At 41.5% G+C, this 19178-nt stretch overlaps 1 protein-coding gene across 1 annotated transcript; it reads left to right on the top strand.

Moving 5' to 3' along the window:
* Positions 1-102: 102 nt before the first annotated feature.
* LOC114548345 (protein FAM83B) lies at positions 103-19006 on the top strand. Its single transcript, XM_028568241.1, has 4 exons — positions 103-201; positions 5140-5304; positions 12824-12948; positions 15135-19006. Exons 1-4 carry the CDS (start codon positions 106-108, stop codon positions 17290-17292), a joined length of 2544 nt encoding a protein of 847 aa, XP_028424042.1. The 5' UTR covers positions 103-105; the 3' UTR covers positions 17293-19006.
* The last annotated feature ends 172 nt before the right edge of the window (positions 19007-19178 follow it).

The following is a 19178-nucleotide window of genomic DNA, read 5'->3' as shown; positions in this document are numbered from 1 at the left end:
AAACGGGCCACAGACGAGGCCAGACCCTCCACCTACTTCCCAACCGAGTCGGACGAGGAGGTGCCCGACCTGGACCTGGGCTGGCCGGAGGTGTCTCTGGAGGACATGGACACCAACATCAGCCTGCTGTTCCACCCGCCCAGACAAAACACTCCGACCATTAAAGAAGTGGTTCGCAAGCAGATACAGGAGGCGAAGAAGGTGAGAACATAATACAATTGAATGCTTGTAAAGGTGCAAGACAGAGTCATCTTAATCATCAGGGGGATACATGTGCAGATAAGAATCTTCCTGTGTTTGGTGCACACATATTTAAACACTGGAAACACTGAGGACAATAGCAGTCAATCTCCAGCACAACCACACAATGAAAGGCGTTGCTATTCGCAGAGAACACTACATATTTCTCTGCATACACAACCCTCTGTAGGACTTTTAGTACGCAGATCCTTTACTTATTAACGGGGAACATCTAAATTAAGAATTCCAACATGTTATTTGCAATGCCGAGAAAAGTTCAAACAATATTTGTGAACATGAACTATTCTTTCTCTTTCTCTCTCTCTCTCTCTCTCTCTCTCTCTCTCTCTCTCTTTCAAACTTGTGTTGTCATTCAATATAAGGTCAGGAGCTGCTCCATAGGTAATGAATGGGAGACTTTTTTTTTTACCCAAATGTGCTTAAGTGCACAGTGTTTTCAGTTGTGAAACAGAAAATGTACCCATATACTCAAAACATTCCCCATGTTTTCATCTATAACATCTTTCCAAATTCATTGTCCTGGAGAAGTTCCCCACTTTACTTGATGAAATCACATATTTGAGTTTTAGCACTCTAGTTTTTGGATTTGGGAGAGAGTTGTTAATGTTTACCAATAATATATTGGACCATAGGAATAACGTATATGAATTTTGGAAATGGCCGTAGTTCCCCTTTAAGTAAAAGTAGAAATACCATCACCAAAATACCACCTTTCAGGAAGGATAAAATGTACTTAAAGTATCAAAGGTTCAAAGTCCAATATTATTATAGAAGAATTATGATGTTTTTATCACTGTCAATGTGGAGCCAATTTTAGATACTTTGCACTGGGTAGATTTGTAGTATAGTACAACATACTGTCACTCCAAACTCAAATACAGACGCTTTTGGCTTAACTGTATTTAACTAAAAGGATTTTTTTCCATCTGTCAAGAACAAAAAACTTTGTCATTCATTCTCTTAATTTTAATAACATAAAAGAAGCCTCCTGCAGTTTCACAACTACTTTGTAATTGGTTCTGATTTAATGAGTACTAATGGCTACGTTAGTTTGGAAGTGATTCTGTCATCCGAGTATTGAGAAGTGGCGGCCTAAAGTCTTGAAAGGTGCCCGTGAATAATTTTACTTGCTTGTTGGATTGCTTGCTGTGAATTCAATTTGATTCTCAACTAGCGGGACCCACTTTTGGGTCTTGAACAGCTGGTCAATACATAAAAAAGTCAAAGCAGAGAAACAACTTGAACATGGAGCATGATTTGACAGTAAAACGTGGTTTATACTTCTGCGTAAAATCTACGCCGTGGCTACGTACGTACCTACATCGGACCCTACGCCGTAGCCTGACGTGCACCTCTAGAAAAAATGTAACAACACGTCGTGGTGTCGCACGTCGCTCGGCTGTGGCTTGGTAGTGTTGCATTCCCCTAGTCTCGCTTTGCCAGACCATCCACACTCTGCGGAACGGAGGAGGGTCTGGCTAGTCCACACAGCATTTCGGGATGGGAGAAAAACATGCTCTGGTTTATCTGCATTTCTTTAAACCAATCACAATCGTCATGGTCGGCGCTAAGCGCCGCACAGAACCTCTGTAAATTAGCCGTGTGAGAGAAAACTCAGATTGGACAGATAGTCTAGCTAGCTGTCTGGATTTACCCTGCAGAGATCTGAGGAGCAGTTAACCATAGTCCTCACAAATCCACCGGAGGTTAGAATTCCAACACTAAGAAAGCGGAAGGGGACAGACATCGGCGAAAAGACATGCATCCGGCGGAATTTCCTGCGGCACCGGAGCAATCCCGGAAGTGGAACGTCATGGATATAGACTACATTTCCCCCCAACTCGCTTGCTGGTTCTCCTTCTCCATAAACAACATGAAATCAAGGAGAGGGTTAACTTCTCCTGCTCCAGACTCCCCACCGTGGTCAGAAAAGGGGAGACACTTCTACTACTATGACTCTAGAGTCGGTTTCGCTCCAAAGTTGATCACCCTGCTAAGAGATCGACGCTCTTCATGAAGCCTCCGCAGGACCATTAATCACGCTTTACTCCGTCTACTTTCACCCCAGACTTTGAAACTCAAGAGTCAAGCACATGCCCAACGGTCTCATTGACTTCCACAAATGACAGGTTAGGTGAAAACATCTCGTTTTTATTTATTTTATCCCCTTTCATACATGCATTTGTCATGGTCCTCCTCAGTTTCTTTCTTATGTGCTCTGAATGCAAAGATATGCATAGAAGTTAAATATCTCATTTTGTGCAGTTTTGACCAGTTGGGAACCCCTGGTTTAGAGTGTTCACAGCAGAAAAAAAACATCTGATGAGAAACATCTCGAACCATTCCTGCAGAATAGTCCACTTTTAGGGGAGGTTAGGGGCGTTCATGATGACAGATCAGATGGCAGCTGTTTCTTTTTAAGAGTCTGTCATTTTTAAAGAGTTATATGATAATAATAATTGTTCTGAGACAATTACGTTCACAAAGATGATCGCTCCGTTCAAATAAAACATGCAGAAACGTATCACGAAAGCTGAATAGGTACTCTTCATCTGACTCAATCTGTGGAACTGTGGAAGGTGTGTTGGATTACACGTGTTACAACGCAGCCTCCCGCACTCCTGAAGGTCAGGCCTGCTCTGTCCCGCAGACGCTCTTACTCATTGGGATAAAACACTAATCACTTGCTAAACTGGAAGTTGAAGATTTTGCTTGCTGGTTTTTAACTGTTAAATGTAAACCTAAAAGAGGCAACAGGTCAAATATAACAAAAACTAAAAAATAACATAAATGAGGTATATATATATATATATATATATATATATATATATATATATACTGTATGTATATATATATATATATATATATATATATATATATATATTTATACAGTATACTGCCTTTATTATATGCAGCTTTATTTGTATAGCACATTTCAACAAGGCAATTCAAAGTGCTTCACATAAAACATTAAAGATCAGTTAATAACAATTAAAAACATCTGTCAAAGAGAAGATAAAAGCAGCTAAACATAGAATAAGATAGGTATGACATACAAGAATAAAAGTTAGTGCAGTGTAGGAAATGAACATTTACTTAAAAGGCAGCATCAAAAAGAAGTCTCCAGCCTTGATGTAAAAGAACTGAGAGTTGCAGTGACGACCTGCAGTTTTCTGCGAGTTGGTTCCACATAAGTGGTGAATGAAAACTGAACGCTGCTTCCTCCATGTTGACCCTGATGACAGAACGCAGACCTGCCCCCAGATAACCTGAGAGGTCTGGGTGGTTCATAATGTAGCGGCAGATCAGAAATAAACCATTCAGTGCATTATAAACCATAACAATAGTATTTTGAACTCAATTCTTTGAGGGACAGGAAGCCAGAAGACCTCAGAAATGGAGTGATGGGATAACACTCCAGTTACAAGAACAAATCATAAAACATCTTCCAACAGCGTGAGGTACATATATCTTAAAGTTCAAACACTAGAGTGCATATTACTCCACACACACCTGCACGCACGCGCACACACACATGCACACTCTGCTCAGAGACGAAAAGTTAATTCACTCGTGTAAAAGGAGTTTTTCATGGGAAAAGGTTAACACGAAGGCCGTGTTTTACTTCCAGACACATGACATTAAGCAGCCAGCGTGTCTCAGCTTGAATGTTCTCAATGTTTAGCTCCACACGTTGTGACAACAACCGGCTCGTTGTCTCCAGAGATGAAAATAATAATTCAGAACATGTGTGTCTTTGTGAGTGTGCAGGAAATGGACTTCCATTCCACAGATATTCACCGTCTGAAAATGATGCATTCAGTGTAGCTGCTCAATGCACACAGTACATGTACTGTGGACAATGTGTAAAATCCAGTCTTAATCATTATCAAGACACATACCATAAATCAGTTTTAGACTTAATTGCAGCCGTGCTTTTTTCCCCTCAGAGAACCATTCCTCTTTATCATTTACCAGGGGCGGTTCTAGGATCAGACCTTTAGGGGGGGCTCAGCCCCTAATGAGAATGTGACATGGATACAGTGCCTTGCAAAAGTGTTAACCCCCCCCCTGCTAAATCATTAATTTCATTAGCCGATAATCTCTGAGCTAGCTTCTGAACAACAACGTCAGCTAACGTTTTTTGACACTATTAACACTATGATGGAACTAAACCGGACACTTTATAAATCACAGTAATAACAACCAATTTGACATAATGTTCTAACATTCAGCTATTTAAGTTGCTAACGTTTCAATTTGGGTTCTAATCTGCGCCATGAAAGGACCAACTTCTTCTCTGGGGACTACCAACGTTAAACTTTAAAACCGTCTCCTGCTCTCCCTCTGACAGATCAAATAGAGACTCAGCCAAAGGCGGGAGTCTGGCACCATAACCTCCTCCGATTGGCCAACACTAGGTTTCTGTTAACCCTTTCCTTGACTGGGTTACAGGTGCATAGCATCGGAGACAGTGACTCAGGATATTAAACCGGTTTCAAGACCTTTGAACCTGTAATTGTTTGTTGTTGTTTGTTTGTTCGCAAACTCTCACTTGAAGCACCAAGAAAAGCACAAAAAAATATATTAAAATCTTTTTTTTTTAAATAGTTTATTATTATGATTTTTAGGGGGCTGAGATGAAATTTAGGGGGGCTTGAGAACATATTAAGTCTTAAGATCCATATTAGAGGGTTAAACTACCAGTATGTGTTTTATTAGGTAAATCCCCATTTGTACAAACGGCTTTTTCTATTTGGGAGATCAACATGTGGAAAAGTCCTAACTTTGACTCCTCAGACATTTTTTTTTAAGCCCGAATAAATGTGAAGTTGTTTTCCGTATTCAAAGTGTTTCCACTGTTTATTTTGCCTCCAGTTTATTGCCATAGCGATGGACGTGTTCACTGATGTCGATATTTTCAAAGAGATCATCACTGCCACGTTGAGGGGAGTGGTAGTCTACATCCTCCTGGATGAAGCCCAGTTCAAGAGTTTCCTCACCATGTCACACAGGGTGGGCGTCAACATTCAAGACCTCAAGGTGAGAAATATCCATTTAACATCAGACTTGAAAAGGTGGTATCACCATTTTAAATATTGGGACTATTATTTACTTTTTGTGTTTGAGAACTGTTGAGACTGCAGGCAAGCATAAACAAAGCACACAGGGGCTTAACGTTGGATTAACCACCATGTTGGCAGATACTTCAGCAAAACAAATCTACATTTGGAAAACAAGTGGAGCCCTCCACTCCTCATATACCTCATTTCAAGCCTTATTCTACTTTAATGAAAGAATATTTTAGTTTTTGAGATATTCAGATGGGTAAATTGACTGCATTTATAAAGCGCTTTTCTATTTTTTATGACCGCTCAAAGTACTTTACACACTACATGCACTGGCGGTTCTACATGGAATTACATCCAGGGTGAGACCCCCCTCCGAGAAAACAAAAAAAAAATACAAAATTGCAGAATTTTGCAGAATTCCTATATTATAGTGTATATTTATTTTAAGTTCTGATAACTTATACTGTCATATTTTGTGCAGAATCTTTCAACTCAGGATAGGATTGGAGATGAAAAGTTTAGCTTCGTGGGTGCTCAGTATGGACCTTTTTCACAGCAGACATTTTGACTTGTCATAGTAGGAAAAGCACAGCTGACATTGATAACCTTAACGATGGCTCAATTCCATCAAGTGTCCCAGTAAGATATTTCAGTGAGTCAGCATGCACAATACCAGGACCTCTCCTAAGTGGAATGCAGCCATCAGTAATGGTTTAATACCAGGGCCTCTCCTAAGTGGGATGTAGCCATCATTAATGGTTTTGAATACACCTATGCTTTTCCTACTATGACATGTCAACATGTCTGCCGTGAAAAAAGGTCTATTAGCAGAGCGCCAACTGTATCGGCGCCTATGCCCAGCAACCCATTCAACCCATAGGTAAACTGTCCCCCGCTCCCCTTTCCCCTTTCCCCTCACAGCTTCTCTGTGTAGTGTGCACGGTACCTTCTCAGCAAGCAGGGGTGCCAATTTGCCAATCCCACACAAGGTTGAATTGATAGATAATACAGTAGAAAACCACTTTGAGGATTTTGTTTTTGCCCCTTCGCCCTTGCCAAAAAACGCAAATGACTACAGGCACCATTTTACCCATTCATACACACAGTCATACACTGGTGGACAAGGCTGCTCATCAGATGAACAATTCACACACATTCATGATGGCGCAGCATCGGGAGCAATTTGGGGTTTAGTATCTCCAAGAAAACTTTGACATGTAGACTGCAGGGGATCAAACCTCCGACCTTCCGATTGGTAGACAATTGGTCAAAGCCACAGCTACCCCTAGATGGGGGGAGGGGGGGTATATTCTAATGAGTCTGAATGTAAATAGGAAGGGGAGCTAAATCTTAATGGCTTGTTGATTCCAATGTTATCTGATCTAGGCAGCCTACAAAAAACAGATTTAGAAAATGTGTACCACTCACAAAAGTATTTTTTTGGGGGCATTTTAGGCCTTTATTTGATAGGAGAGCTTAGACATGAAAGGGGAATGACATGAAGCAAAGGGCTGCAGGTTGGAATTGAACCTGCAGCCGCTGCAGTGAGGACTGGGCCTCTATACATGGGGCGCACACTCTACCAGGTGAGCTATCCAGGCACCCCGCCACACACAAAAGTAGACAATGAACACAACAACTTGTTAAATATGATCTCATTTGGACATTTTCTGACATTTTTCGGGTAAGAAAACAACCCATGATCTCCTCACTCCTTCAGCTGTACGTTTGTAGATTTCTATTCCATCGATGTTTCCTGCCGGAGGAAGCTTTGCCTGTGGCATGACCTTTTCTTCTATTGGCAGGAGCATTTAGTGGATTAAGTCTGACATTTGCTCCACACCCTCGTGAAAACGCTGTCATTTGCCAGCGTTTCTCCGCTGCAGGCGTTTCTGTCATTATCATACGAGACAACATCACCAGCCGTAGGGCAGATCTGTTAGCGTGGCTGGATTTTCCTGTTGAGCAGAATTAGGACGATGTTTAAACAGTCCTAAAACAAGTCATCAGAGTAAACATTGATGGCTTTGTGATGAAATTGCTTAGCCACTAGCCACAATAAAATACCAGCAACCCAAAATACCAGAGAAACTGACTCACAGGTTTCATCTTGTCGGGTATCACAAAGGGTGTGTGTGTGTGTGTGTGTGTGTGTGTGTGTGTGTGTGTGTGTGTGTGTGTGTGTGTGTGTGTGTGTGTGTGTGTGTGTGTGTGTGTTCAGACACTATTAATCCCAATGGACAATTCACTTGCAGCCTCTCAGACAGTTCCAACGAACACTCACTAAACAAAAAAGATGGCAGAGGAAACATATAAAAAATATATGGGGACAGGACAACAACAACAACAGCCTTGAAATAGCGGTTAGTTCTCTTCGGAGGCACAGTACACCGCCCGCCCGAAGGCATTAGAGAGAACTCTGTAGAGATGTGGTCTGGTTGGCTGAGCAGTTTCTTTGCTTTCTCAGCCACCTGTTTCTCCCTAAGGGAGCCCATGTCCCTCCGTTGAACTCCAACAATCCTGAGGCTTCACTTTGCCGTTTAGGCTGTTCTTGTCCTTCACTGACAACCCACTAAACCAGCAGATAAAATAGAACGTTAGAAGGCATTCAACAAAAGATTGATAAAAGTTGAATAAAATAGTATCACAGACATTAAAATAAAAAGCTTAGGCATTAAATAAATTCTTTGTTGACCCCGCTTGACGATCAGATCTGTGTTTACGTTGAACTTGCGAGAGTTGAACACAGTGCCAAGATCAACAATTTTTACATTTTTATTATAAATAATATGCTTACTTTTGGTGTGTGCTTAATCCGCCTAAAATCAATGATTAACTCCTCGGTTTTTCACACATTAAGATCCAGGAAGTCCTCATCGCACCATTCAATTAAAGCAGTTAATTCAATTCAATTCAATTTTATTTATAGTATCAAATCATAACATAGGTAATCTCGAGACACTTTACAGATAGAGTAGGTCTAGACCACACTCTATAATTTACAAAGCCCCAACAATTCCAACAATTACAGTAATTCCCTCAAGAGCAAGCAGTGAACAGTGGCAATAGTAGTCACATTAATAATGCAACAGTGACTGGATGTAGCGGGAAGCTGCAGGGTTCAGCAGGAAGCAGCATGACATTGCAGGGCACCGCTGAGCTCGGCAGGGAGTGCAGCAGGACCACGGCGACAGCTGGAACCACGATCTTGGTGCCAACGTTCTCCAAGGAAATACGCTGGGGGAAAAAACATAAGGACTCCGGGAAGTAAACTCCCCAGAAGCTAGGATTAGTAACAAGCATTTCTGGGACAGGATACACACAAATAGTAATAGTAATAGTAATAGAAAGGGAGTGGAGAGAGCAGCTCAGTGTGTCAAAGGAAGGAAGGAAGTCCCCCGGCAGTCTAGAACTATAACAGCGTAACTATAACAGCGTAACTAAGAGAGACAGGTCATAAGGAGAGGTAGCTTTTTCGGGCTTAGAACTCTCCCCCTGCCGGATCGGGCTTGGCTGGCCTGCCTCCCTCTACTTTGTTATGTATTATTAATCTAACTATTATGAAGAGAAGCAGGTGGGCCAGTTAGGTGAACACTGCAACTCCTCACTCCCTAACTATAAGCTTTATCAAATAGAAGAGTTTTAAGTTCATTCTTGAAAGCAATTACAGTTTCTGCCCCCCGAACCCAGATCGGGAGCTGGTTCCATAGGAGAGGAGCATGATAACTGAAGGCTCTTGCTCCATTCTACTTTTAGAGACTCTAGGTACCACCAGTAACTCTGCATTCTGGGAGTGCAGTGCTCTAGTGGGACAATAGGATATTAGGAGCTCTTCTAAATATGATGGTGCTAGACCATTTAGAGCTTTGTAGGTCAAGATAAGGATTTTAAACTCAATCCTGGATTCAACAGGAAGCATGTGCAGAGAAGCTAATACAGGAGAAATATGATCTCTTTTCTTAGTTCTTGTGAGAACACGCGCTGCAGCATTCTGGATCAGCTGGAGAGTCTTAAGGGACTTATTTGAGCTGACAGTAGGGAATTACAATAGTCCAGCCTGGACGTAACAAATGCATGGACTAGTTTTTCAGCGTCGTTTTGAGACAGGATATTCCTAATTTTGGCAATGTTACAAAGATGAAAAAAGGCTGTTCTTGAGGTTTGTTTTAAATTGGCATTAAAGGATATATCCTGATCAAAAATAACTCCTAAATTTCTCACAGTAGTGCTGGAGGCCAGGGCAATACCATCCAGAGTAGCTATGTCTTTAGATAATGAGGTTCTGAGGTGTTTAGGTCCCAGTACAATAACTTCAGTTTTGTTAGGGTTTAACATCAGAAAATTATAGGTCATCCAGGATTTTATATCTTTAATGCACGCTTGAAATTTAGCTAGCTGACTGGTTTCGTCTGGTTTGATTGACAAGTATAATTGGGTGTCATCCGCATAACAGTGAAAGTTAATTGAGTGTTTCCTAATAATATTGCCTAGAGGAAGCATATATAAGGAGAATAGAATTGGTCCAAGCACTGAGCCTTGAGGAACCCCATGGCTAACTTTAGCGTACTTGGAGGATTTATCATTAACATTAACAAATTGAGATCGATCAGAGAAATAGGACTTAAACCAGCTTAGAGCAATTCCTTTAATGCCAACCAAGTGTTCCAATCTCTGTAACAGGATTGAATGGTCAATAGTGTCAAATGCAGCACTAAGATCTAGTAAAACAAGAATGGAGACATCCTTTGTCTGCAGCAGTTAAAAGGTCGTTAGTAATTTTCACCAGTGCCGTCTCTGTGCTATGATGCTTTCTAAATCCTGATTGAAAGTCTTCAAATAAACTATGGCTATGTAGAAAATCACATAACTGATTAGCAACCACCTTCTCAAGGATCTTGGATAGAAAGGGAAGGTTAGATATAGGTGTATAGTTTGCTAAGACCTCAGGATCGAGGGTGGGTTTTTTCAGAAGAGGTTTTATCACAGCTACTTTAAATGACTGCGGTACATAACCTGTTAATAAACAATAAAACGCCCTTAGTTGGTAAAAACTGGGCTTTACCACAGAAGATATTTGCTTCTCCAGGTTAAGATGGGAGTCTAAGGGCGTTTTCACACATACCTCGTTTGGTCCGGACTTTCGGACTTTTTAGTTTGATCCGACCCAAAATTACATGTGTGAAACCTCCCCCGGACCGCGGTCCGGATCAAAAGACCAAATTTTGGTCCGATAAAAAGAGGTGGTCTCGGTCCGGACCAAACTGAACCATGGTCCGGTTCGTTTATAGTGTGAAAGCATTTTTTGGATGGTTCGGACTTTTGGACCAAATACAAGAAGCTCTGGCAGGCTCTCCTTGTGTTACAAGACTGGGGAAGCTCCTTTAAGGTGCTTAGTGAGAGAGAGTGAAGGTGAATGCGTTCACAGAAGACAGCTGTCGGCTATCAGAGCAGAGAATACATCAGCAGTTTATTTGTTAAGTGGTAAATGTACAGCGTAGGTTTCAGTTTGTCTCTGAATAAATGCTCCAGAAAGAAAGTTCCCGTGTCTTGCTTCTCAACATCACAACAAAACAAAAAGGGCCGCGGCAGTAGGGGGAGAGCAGCAGTCAGTAGGGGGTGAGCAGCAGTCAGTAGGGGGAGAGCATCAGTCAGTAGGGGGAGAGCAGCAGTCAGTACGGGGAGAGCAGCAGTCAGTTGGAAAAACTCCGACACAGAGAGAGCATATGAGAGGACGAGGAAGCCCTTCAACAAACCAATCAGTTAGAAGTATCTGGAGACGTAGCTCACGTATGTGATGACGGCAGGACGTAGGTTTGTCACGTATAGATCTTTAGTGCGCTTGCAAAACTGCAGTGTGAAACCACAACTTACCGGATCAAATGTATACAATGTAACAAAAACATGAACCTTGGTCCGGACCTTGGTTCAGACTTTCATGTGTGATAACGCCCTAAAATAACACCCAAGTTACGTGCATGGGGTTTAACATAGGGGGCAAGGTGACCAAGGTCGGCAGGGATGGCAGTTTGGGATTTTGAAGGACCAAAGACAATAACTTCAGTTTTGTTATCATTTAACTGAAGGAAATTGTTAGCCATCCAGATTTTAATTTCGTTCCAACAGTCTAAAGGGCACAGGACACAACCTTGTGGTGAACTTCTACTTGAAAGCCTTATACTGGACATTTGTTCATGCACTTGAACCTGTTGCACTCTGTCAGTAGTCTCGCTTTGCCAGACCCTCCTCCAAAGCGCGCCGGAGGACGGTCAAATGGGTCAAAAACTCAAAATGTAAATGTGCCAGCAAAAAAGCTAATTTTCATCTGTAGTCCCTTGGGAGGTTAACACATCATCATATTACATTAATAAAAAAAAAGAATGCAAGAAAGATAGAAAATTAAGAAATATGAAAGAAGAGAAAAGAGAGAGTGACAAAAAAATTAAAAATAAGTACAATACAAAAGGAGCAGTACCTAGGATGAGGTAAACCAACTATTGATGATTAATCCATTTAATCCATCTCTTGAGTGTTGTTTTTAATAATAGATAGCTGGTGCTTTCTCTGAGTTCACTAGGAAGGCAGTTCCAATAATTAGAGGCCGTACTGAGAACTTACTACGTCTATAGTGTACAACACAGAGTCTCCCCTGGTGGCTGCCCTAGTTGCCCTGCCACTGCTGTTCTTCTGTTATATTCATTCACTCAGTGGTGGTGGTGCAAACCCATGCAATATTTTGAAAATTAGGCAGGCATCTAGATAATGTAAAAAACTGCCAAAATTAAATAAGTTGTATTTAGTAGTGATATGACGTGATAGCTGATAGGTTTTTGATCTATTGTTTTTAAAGTTTGCTTATAAAGGGTTTCTATTGGTTTAAGAGTTGTCATGTTTGCTTGGGACCAGCTTGTGATACAGTATGATATGTGGGAAAAGATCATGGCATGCATAAAACGTTTGGCTGCCTCTGTGGTTAGATATGGCCTTATGTGTCTAAAGTTAGCCAGATTATATCTGATGGTATTAGCCACCTTTTTAACATGCTTTTTAAAAGTTAAATAACAGTCTAAAATGATACAAAGGTATTTAAAATCAGACTTGTTATTTTCCAGTGCAGCAGTTAAAGAACACAAGGTCAGAAAGTTTAACTAGGGTTTTTAAAAAGAAAGAATTACTTATTGTTCATAAACAAGCTGAAGTATAAATAAAATAAAATCCCAAAAGTCAAAAGAGGAATAAACTGATATGCAGCCATAATTAGCTGGAGATTTCTAAACCGGTACATGTATTTATTGTCTTAGACTGATGGGCTGTATTTTTAGGATACATTTTACATTTTTAAACTTAAGCTAACCAGTTAGTCAGTAATTACAAAGGCACAGTGTTTAGCCAAACCCTGAAATAATTGTATTTTAAATTACAGCAGAGATTCCAAAGTTTCCAAAAAACATTCCAAATAATTTAGGTGAAATTGTGCTTTTTGTTTGATCAAGAACCTTCGTGTTCGGACGGTTCAGGGTCAGCAGTATCAGTGTCAGTCCGGGGTGAAGTTCCATGGAGATTTGGAGCAAAGATTCCTTATGGTGGACTGCAGAACAGTGATGTATGGAACATACAGGTGAGTCAGTCCTGCCTTTACCCTTTTTTACACGTCATCATTTAACCCATTATGCTCTTTGGGGAGCATGGATGAACTTTCTCCAGCTGGTTCGGTGTTGGGAGATCTTCTCTGTTTCCTTACAGGATAATGTCGTTCCGCCTCCACAGACGTTCTTCTCCAGCTTTTCCTGGGTCTTCCTGGATTTGTTTTCCCCTTGTGTGTTAAAGGAACACGCCGACTTATTGGGAATTTAACTTATTCATCGTAAACCCCAGAGTAAGACAAGTCGATACATACCCTTCTCATCTCCGTGCGTGCTGTAACGCTGTCTGACGGTTCCAACATTAGCTTAGCCTAGCACAGATCCTGCAGGTAAATGGTTCCAACTAGCCTACTGCTCCGAATTGTGACAAAAGTGACAAAATAAGGCTATATAGTACTTGGGCGGAGTGATAAGCAAGCTTATCACTCCGCCCAAGTACTATATTCTTCCGCCTGAGAATATAGTTCCCGGTTTGTTTACAGTTAGAAGACAGCTGTGTCTCATGTTACGTTGTTTTTTGTACACACTGACTCTATAAATCACAACATGTAAATAGGAACATGTTGGCGTTATTTTGTCACTTATTCGGAGCAGTAGGATTGCTGGAACCATTCACCTGCATGTTCTGTGCTGGCCTGATGCCGCTGGAGCCGTCAGACAGCATTACAGCACACACTGAGATGAGAAGGGTATGTATCGACTTGTCTAACTCTGGGGGTTATGGAGAATAAGCTAAATTCCCAATAAGTCGGCGTGTTCCTTTAAGGCCTGTCTGGTCATGCTGAAGGGTGTATTCCTTTTCACATGTATTCCCCTACAATTAAATCAAAATAGATCAGATGCATTAGATTAGATTCAACTTTATTGTCATTGCACATGTCACAAGTACAGAGCATCGCAATGTAGTTAGTGTCTAACCAGAAGTGCTTAAGCTGTGATTAAATAACAAATTAAATAACATGTGCTACAGTATGAATAAATAACAGTATATATGCTACAGTATATACAGAGTGCAAGGTATGAATGATATTTAAGTATATAGATATGTGTCTTATTACTACAGCTATGTACAGGCTATGAACAGGCTATGAATATGTTAATACAGATTGAATAACTATACAGTATGTACTGTGGTGCAAACTGTAAAATTGAGTGTTGGAGGGCTTATACAATATGTACAGCGATTATACAATATGTACAGTAGTGCAAGAGGAATGATTTACAGTGCATTTCAGGTAAGTGTAGTTGGTTCAGTCCAGGGGTGGTTGATGGGTATGTGCGTGGGGTGTCGGTGGGCAGAGTTCAGTATGAAGACAGCAGACAGTAGAGACAGAGAATGTCTAATAAGGGGAGAACTTCCACTCTCGGGAAACTTCCGGCTCCTGAACTGGTTGCAGTTCCACTCTGGTTCCATATAGGGGGCGCTCACGGGCAAGTGTAGAATGAATGGAGGTCTATGGAGCTATACCCTTCAAAATCCACTCTTCTCAGGGTATCATTTTTTGTCTAGTAATTTGAATGTTGCATTCGAAAGGGGAGGCAAATAAAATACACACAGCTGGGTGTTAGATTTTTTTAAAGTCGCTTTTTTTGTTCTAAAAAAACTTTTAAAATGTCAACAACGTCATACGGCCAGAGATACTGCTTTACAGAAAGCTCTGCTTCTTAAATGTGAATATTTTTCTAGTTTCTTCACTCTTCTGTGACAGTAAACTGAATATCAATGAGTTGTGGACAAAACAAGACATTTTTCTGATCAACATCTTTCACCATTTTCGGACATTTTATAGACCAAAAAACTAATTAATTAATTCAGAAAATAATCGACAGATTAATCAACAAAGAAAATAATCGTTGGTTTCAGCCGTAGTGTGACCACATTTTTAGGAAAACATATCTGCCTGGCAAGTTGAAAGGTCAGCTAACTCTGCGTCTTCCTGCTAGCTCAAGCAATCCTGGCAAAAGCTACAAGTAGTAATAGTAGCTAGTCAGTAGCAAGTCTGGATCCTACATAGCAAAAAGGGATTTCCAAATAAATGACAGCATCCATTGCATCGCTATGTTTCTTGACAAGCCTGCTAGCCCGGCTTATAATTGGCATATTGAGAGCTGACCATCATAACATGAACACTTTGTAACGTGTCGGCGTTTTCTTTTTCAGCTACACGTGGTCGTTTGAGAAGATCAACCTCAGCATGGTCCTGGTGATCACAGGTCAGCTGGTTGGCTCTTATGACGAGGAGTTTCGAAGACTCTACGCTCGCTCCTCACTTCCTGTAGTTCTGTCCAGGGAGAAGTCATCTGTCCTGCCCCTAAGAGACACTGTGGGCCTGCAGAGCCCAAATTCCAGCCAGCTTTCCCTCCACCAAATTCACACGAGACCCAAAGTAATGCACGGCATGAGGAGTGCTCAGGATGACAGGTTTAACAATGCCGCCATGATGACCAGGGGCCTGAGCGTGCAGGAGAGGCTGCATCAATCTCACTGTTTCGACATGGGAAATCTGGTGCGGGGACACAGCTATGGCGGAGAACTGCAGAATATAAACTCCATGACTCGGTTAAGGATGGGGACCAAGAACATCGGAGTCCCTGTTTCTCCCGAGAAGACAGCACCTAACGTGAGGGGGGGCGGCGACTCGCTGCTAACAAACAGGATGTCTCAGCAACACATTAGGCACCAGACTCGCTATGGAGCGGACCAGAATCTGATACCGTTCAACTCTGAAACATCACTCAACAGGTGGAAGATAGACACGTACTTTAATGACAGCGGCGTGCCTCTAGATGCATCATACGATGCATTATCCCCAATGCCATCTCCGTATAGTAGCCACACAGGCTTAAATGAGCAACAGTCACAGCTGATTCACAGCAGGTCGAGGGACATAAAGTCCAGGATGGAGGAATTGAGGCAGAAGAGGCTCAGCCTGCAGGAGTACAGCAATCTCAGGCAGAGCCAAGAGTCATTGAGGTCTATGTATCCGACTGTGGAAAGACCTAAATTTGTGTCCTTATTAAGAGGTCTGGACATGCGGCAGAGTGTGGCAGAATTGGAGCCAAATACAGAAAAAGGTTGCAGCCTGGAACCAGCCAACCCCAGAGACAGTGAGCCAAATAAAGGAGGCAACAAAAGAGAGCAAACTTTCACTGATGGCCACCGCTCTGCCTCTCACTATGACGTCACAATGGTTCAAGATCGAAAGACAACGCAGACGTATGACTGGCACGAGCCTCTTTCCAGGACAACCTCAGCTGCCGATTTAGATATGAAACTAAACGATCCATCGCTCAAGCTCTCTCATTTGCATCCCAGCGGTCTCCAACACCCAAGAGCGATGGAGTCTTTGAGTGAGATCCCTGAAGAGAAAGAGAGTTCACGTGTCAACAGTTCGGACTCAGCTGCATTTAAAGAAGAAAATGAGGAGATTCGCAAAGACAAGAAAGCTGTTCCAAAGGAGAACACTGTGAAATCCAGCGTACCTGCTGAATCACAGCGCCAGGATCAAGCCAAAGGAAGACATGGTTCTGTAGGTAAGGCAGCCAACAGTTCAGGCTCACCTGCTCCAAGAGAAGGAATGAAATCAATATCCAATGAGATACAAACTGCCCCAAAAATCTTAAACACTTCTACAGGACCTCAGCATGCCGTCGAAGCTAAGAGTACTCACATGGAAAAAAAGCACACACAGCGCGAGGAACCACCCCTTCAGAGGAAGAATTCCTTGAGAATGAAAGTATATTCGATGCTTTCCTCAGACGAAAACAAAGCATCCAAAAAAGACGAGAAGTCACTCCAAAGAAAGGCCTCACTGAGATCGTCGCAGAATCACTCAGGATCAAAACAACCACTCAGAGCAGACCATTCACAGGCACCTGCGCCAGAGCAAACGACAAAGAAAGGTCAATCGCCGAGCATCTCCAGGTCGCAGAGCTCTCTCGGTAGTCAACCGGAGACAGAGAAGCATAAATCTCCATTCCAAAGACTGTCTCCTCAGCGTTCAAGCAAAAAAAAGCAGAATCCAGCAGGAGAGCCGGACCGAGGCGCAAGGAACACTCTGGACGACGAGGCAGCGACTCTCTATCACACCAGAAGAGATAAAGTCTACAGTCGATTTGAATATTATCTTAGCGCTGACAGTATTCCTCAGGACAAATCAATGACAGGGGCAAGCATGTTGCCCTCAGAGAAAGACAGAGGCTCTTCCCCGAACAATCATGACTCTGGTTATCCAATGTATGAGACGCAAAGTGGCACTGACAACAAACTGGGAAGATTCATGCAGCGAGTAGGAAATCTAATAGGAAAGAACAAGTAGAGTTGTAGGAAAAGAGGAAAGCCACCGTCCTCAAGAATGAAGGCACTAATCCATGATCTGTTTATTGATTTATTTTGGTTCCCACACAGAGACAAATGCTGTATGTGGTCATCTCTGCAGTAAGCTACGTTTTTCTTTTGATAGGTTTGATAATGTTGCTAAGATCTTATCAGGGAGGAAGCTGGGTCGATATGATAATACCGGTAAGTCAAGGTGTTTACAGATGAAGTTATAGCAGGGTGAATATGACCGTAGCGCTTGCAGACACAGAAAAATGTGTTATCAAGTGAGTTGAATTGTGTGAAAAGACATCTGTCTTTATATTGAAAGTGTTTGTTCTTTTTGAAAGTAACAAGTACAAGGCTTTTTAGTTTGCCATGAAAAGACCAAAACCAACAGTGAATGTAGGGGGACTCAACGTTCAGAAAAATTCGGGACAGTAAGGAATTACAAGCAGTTGTCCAGAGTCCTTTCCTGTTTGTCCCAAAAATAAGGCTAACCCTGAGTTTTGATTAGTTATAGCCTGATAAAACATGCGATACTGATTATTGTGATTATTTTTGGTGTTGCCCACAGATGGGCACTGTTATATGTCTATAGCCTACATTCATTATGGCTGTTGTAGTTTTTTTTCAGCCGTGTACTGTAGTCCCACAAATTGAAAAATTCCAAAGGGAAAATAAACCATCCATCACTGACGTGGAGCCTGGTGTCCTGGGACCTGGAACAGCCAGCCAAAACGAAAAAAACATTTCAGCAGGTACCAGGAGGAGTGGGGAGGGAAATACTTGGGATCATTGCTGCCTTACGAGACCCAAACAAAGCATTTTGCAAAGACTGCATTAAAGAAGGAAGTCTTGAGTTGGTTTTGGTCTTTTCAAGGAATTTGTTGACAATAAAAAATATATATAATATCGCCAACCTCATCCTCAACCTCATGTATTTTTGAATTGTCTTATTTGTAAAATGTATAGCAGCTTGATTTTGACTTATGATGATATTAAGAAGTCACATGTCAATGGGACTCCCACTTAATGACTTTACATACGTCACCGTGAACAGGTTTCATTGCATCTTCTTTCTACTGAAAATATAGTTCCTTTGAAAACTGATCACAGTGAAGTCTTTTGAATTCTTGTCGTTGCTGATGTTGAAAATGTCTATATTTAGTTTTTAAATGCAGATGGCAGCACTATCAAAATCCTGTTCACCTCCATTGATTTGGTGTTGCAGCAGAACTTTCAGAGACAGATATCTCAAAATCTGGGCACATAAACCTGAAGTTATCTGCATGGATAGGTACCACAAGGGGTAACTCAGAACAATATATATTTTGAAGAGAGTGAAGATTTATCCTTGACCTTGGAAACCAGCAGTTTAGAAAGCAATCAAGGTATATTAGAGCTGCTCTGGAGCCTTTGATAAAAAAGGCAGATAGAGTTTGTCCAGTTTTCATGTAATATGTTAAGATAAAACCTTTCTGGGGACTTTAAGGGCTTGTTGTCCATGTCCTTGAATGTTTGGACATCAAATCCAACAACTGAGCAAACTTCATATGCTGAGGAAGATCATGATCAAAAGCTCCAGAACAGCAACTAATTGGACCTTGAGGTGAGATTGTTCAAAAGTGTTTTTTTGTAAACTGTGTGAACCAATACTTCTATCTATTTATGTGATTTTTCAGTCACATGAAAATGTGGATTGCAGGTTTTTACATCTTGAATATAAACTGTAAATAAAAGCAAACATGTGAAACAATGCTTATGTATGAAAACCAACTTTTTTCCCAAAAGCACTTTTTAGGATTTCACTTTGTCTGTCTTCTTGGTGAAGAGATGGAATGTTTTGCTGAGAAATGCTTTGATACAATAAAATGTAAAGGTAAC

The sequence above is a fragment of the Perca flavescens genome, chromosome 2 (assembly GCF_004354835.1).
Source record: "Perca flavescens isolate YP-PL-M2 chromosome 2, PFLA_1.0, whole genome shotgun sequence".
In the NCBI taxonomy this organism is placed as follows: domain Eukaryota; kingdom Metazoa; phylum Chordata; class Actinopteri; order Perciformes; family Percidae; genus Perca; species Perca flavescens.
This window is presented reverse-complemented; position numbering and strand designations above follow the sequence as displayed.

Coding starts and splice junctions, on each gene's coding strand:
- LOC114548345 (XM_028568241.1), top strand. CDS start 106: ATGGACACCAACATCAGCCTGCTGTTCCACCCGCCCAGACAAAACACT. Junction 202..5,139: donor AGATACAGGAGGCGAAGAAG/GTGAGAACATAA, acceptor TTTTGCCTCCAG/TTTATTGCCATAGCGATGGA. Junction 12,949..15,134: donor GTGATGTATGGAACATACAG/GTGAGTCAGTCC, acceptor TTTCTTTTTCAG/CTACACGTGGTCGTTTGAGA.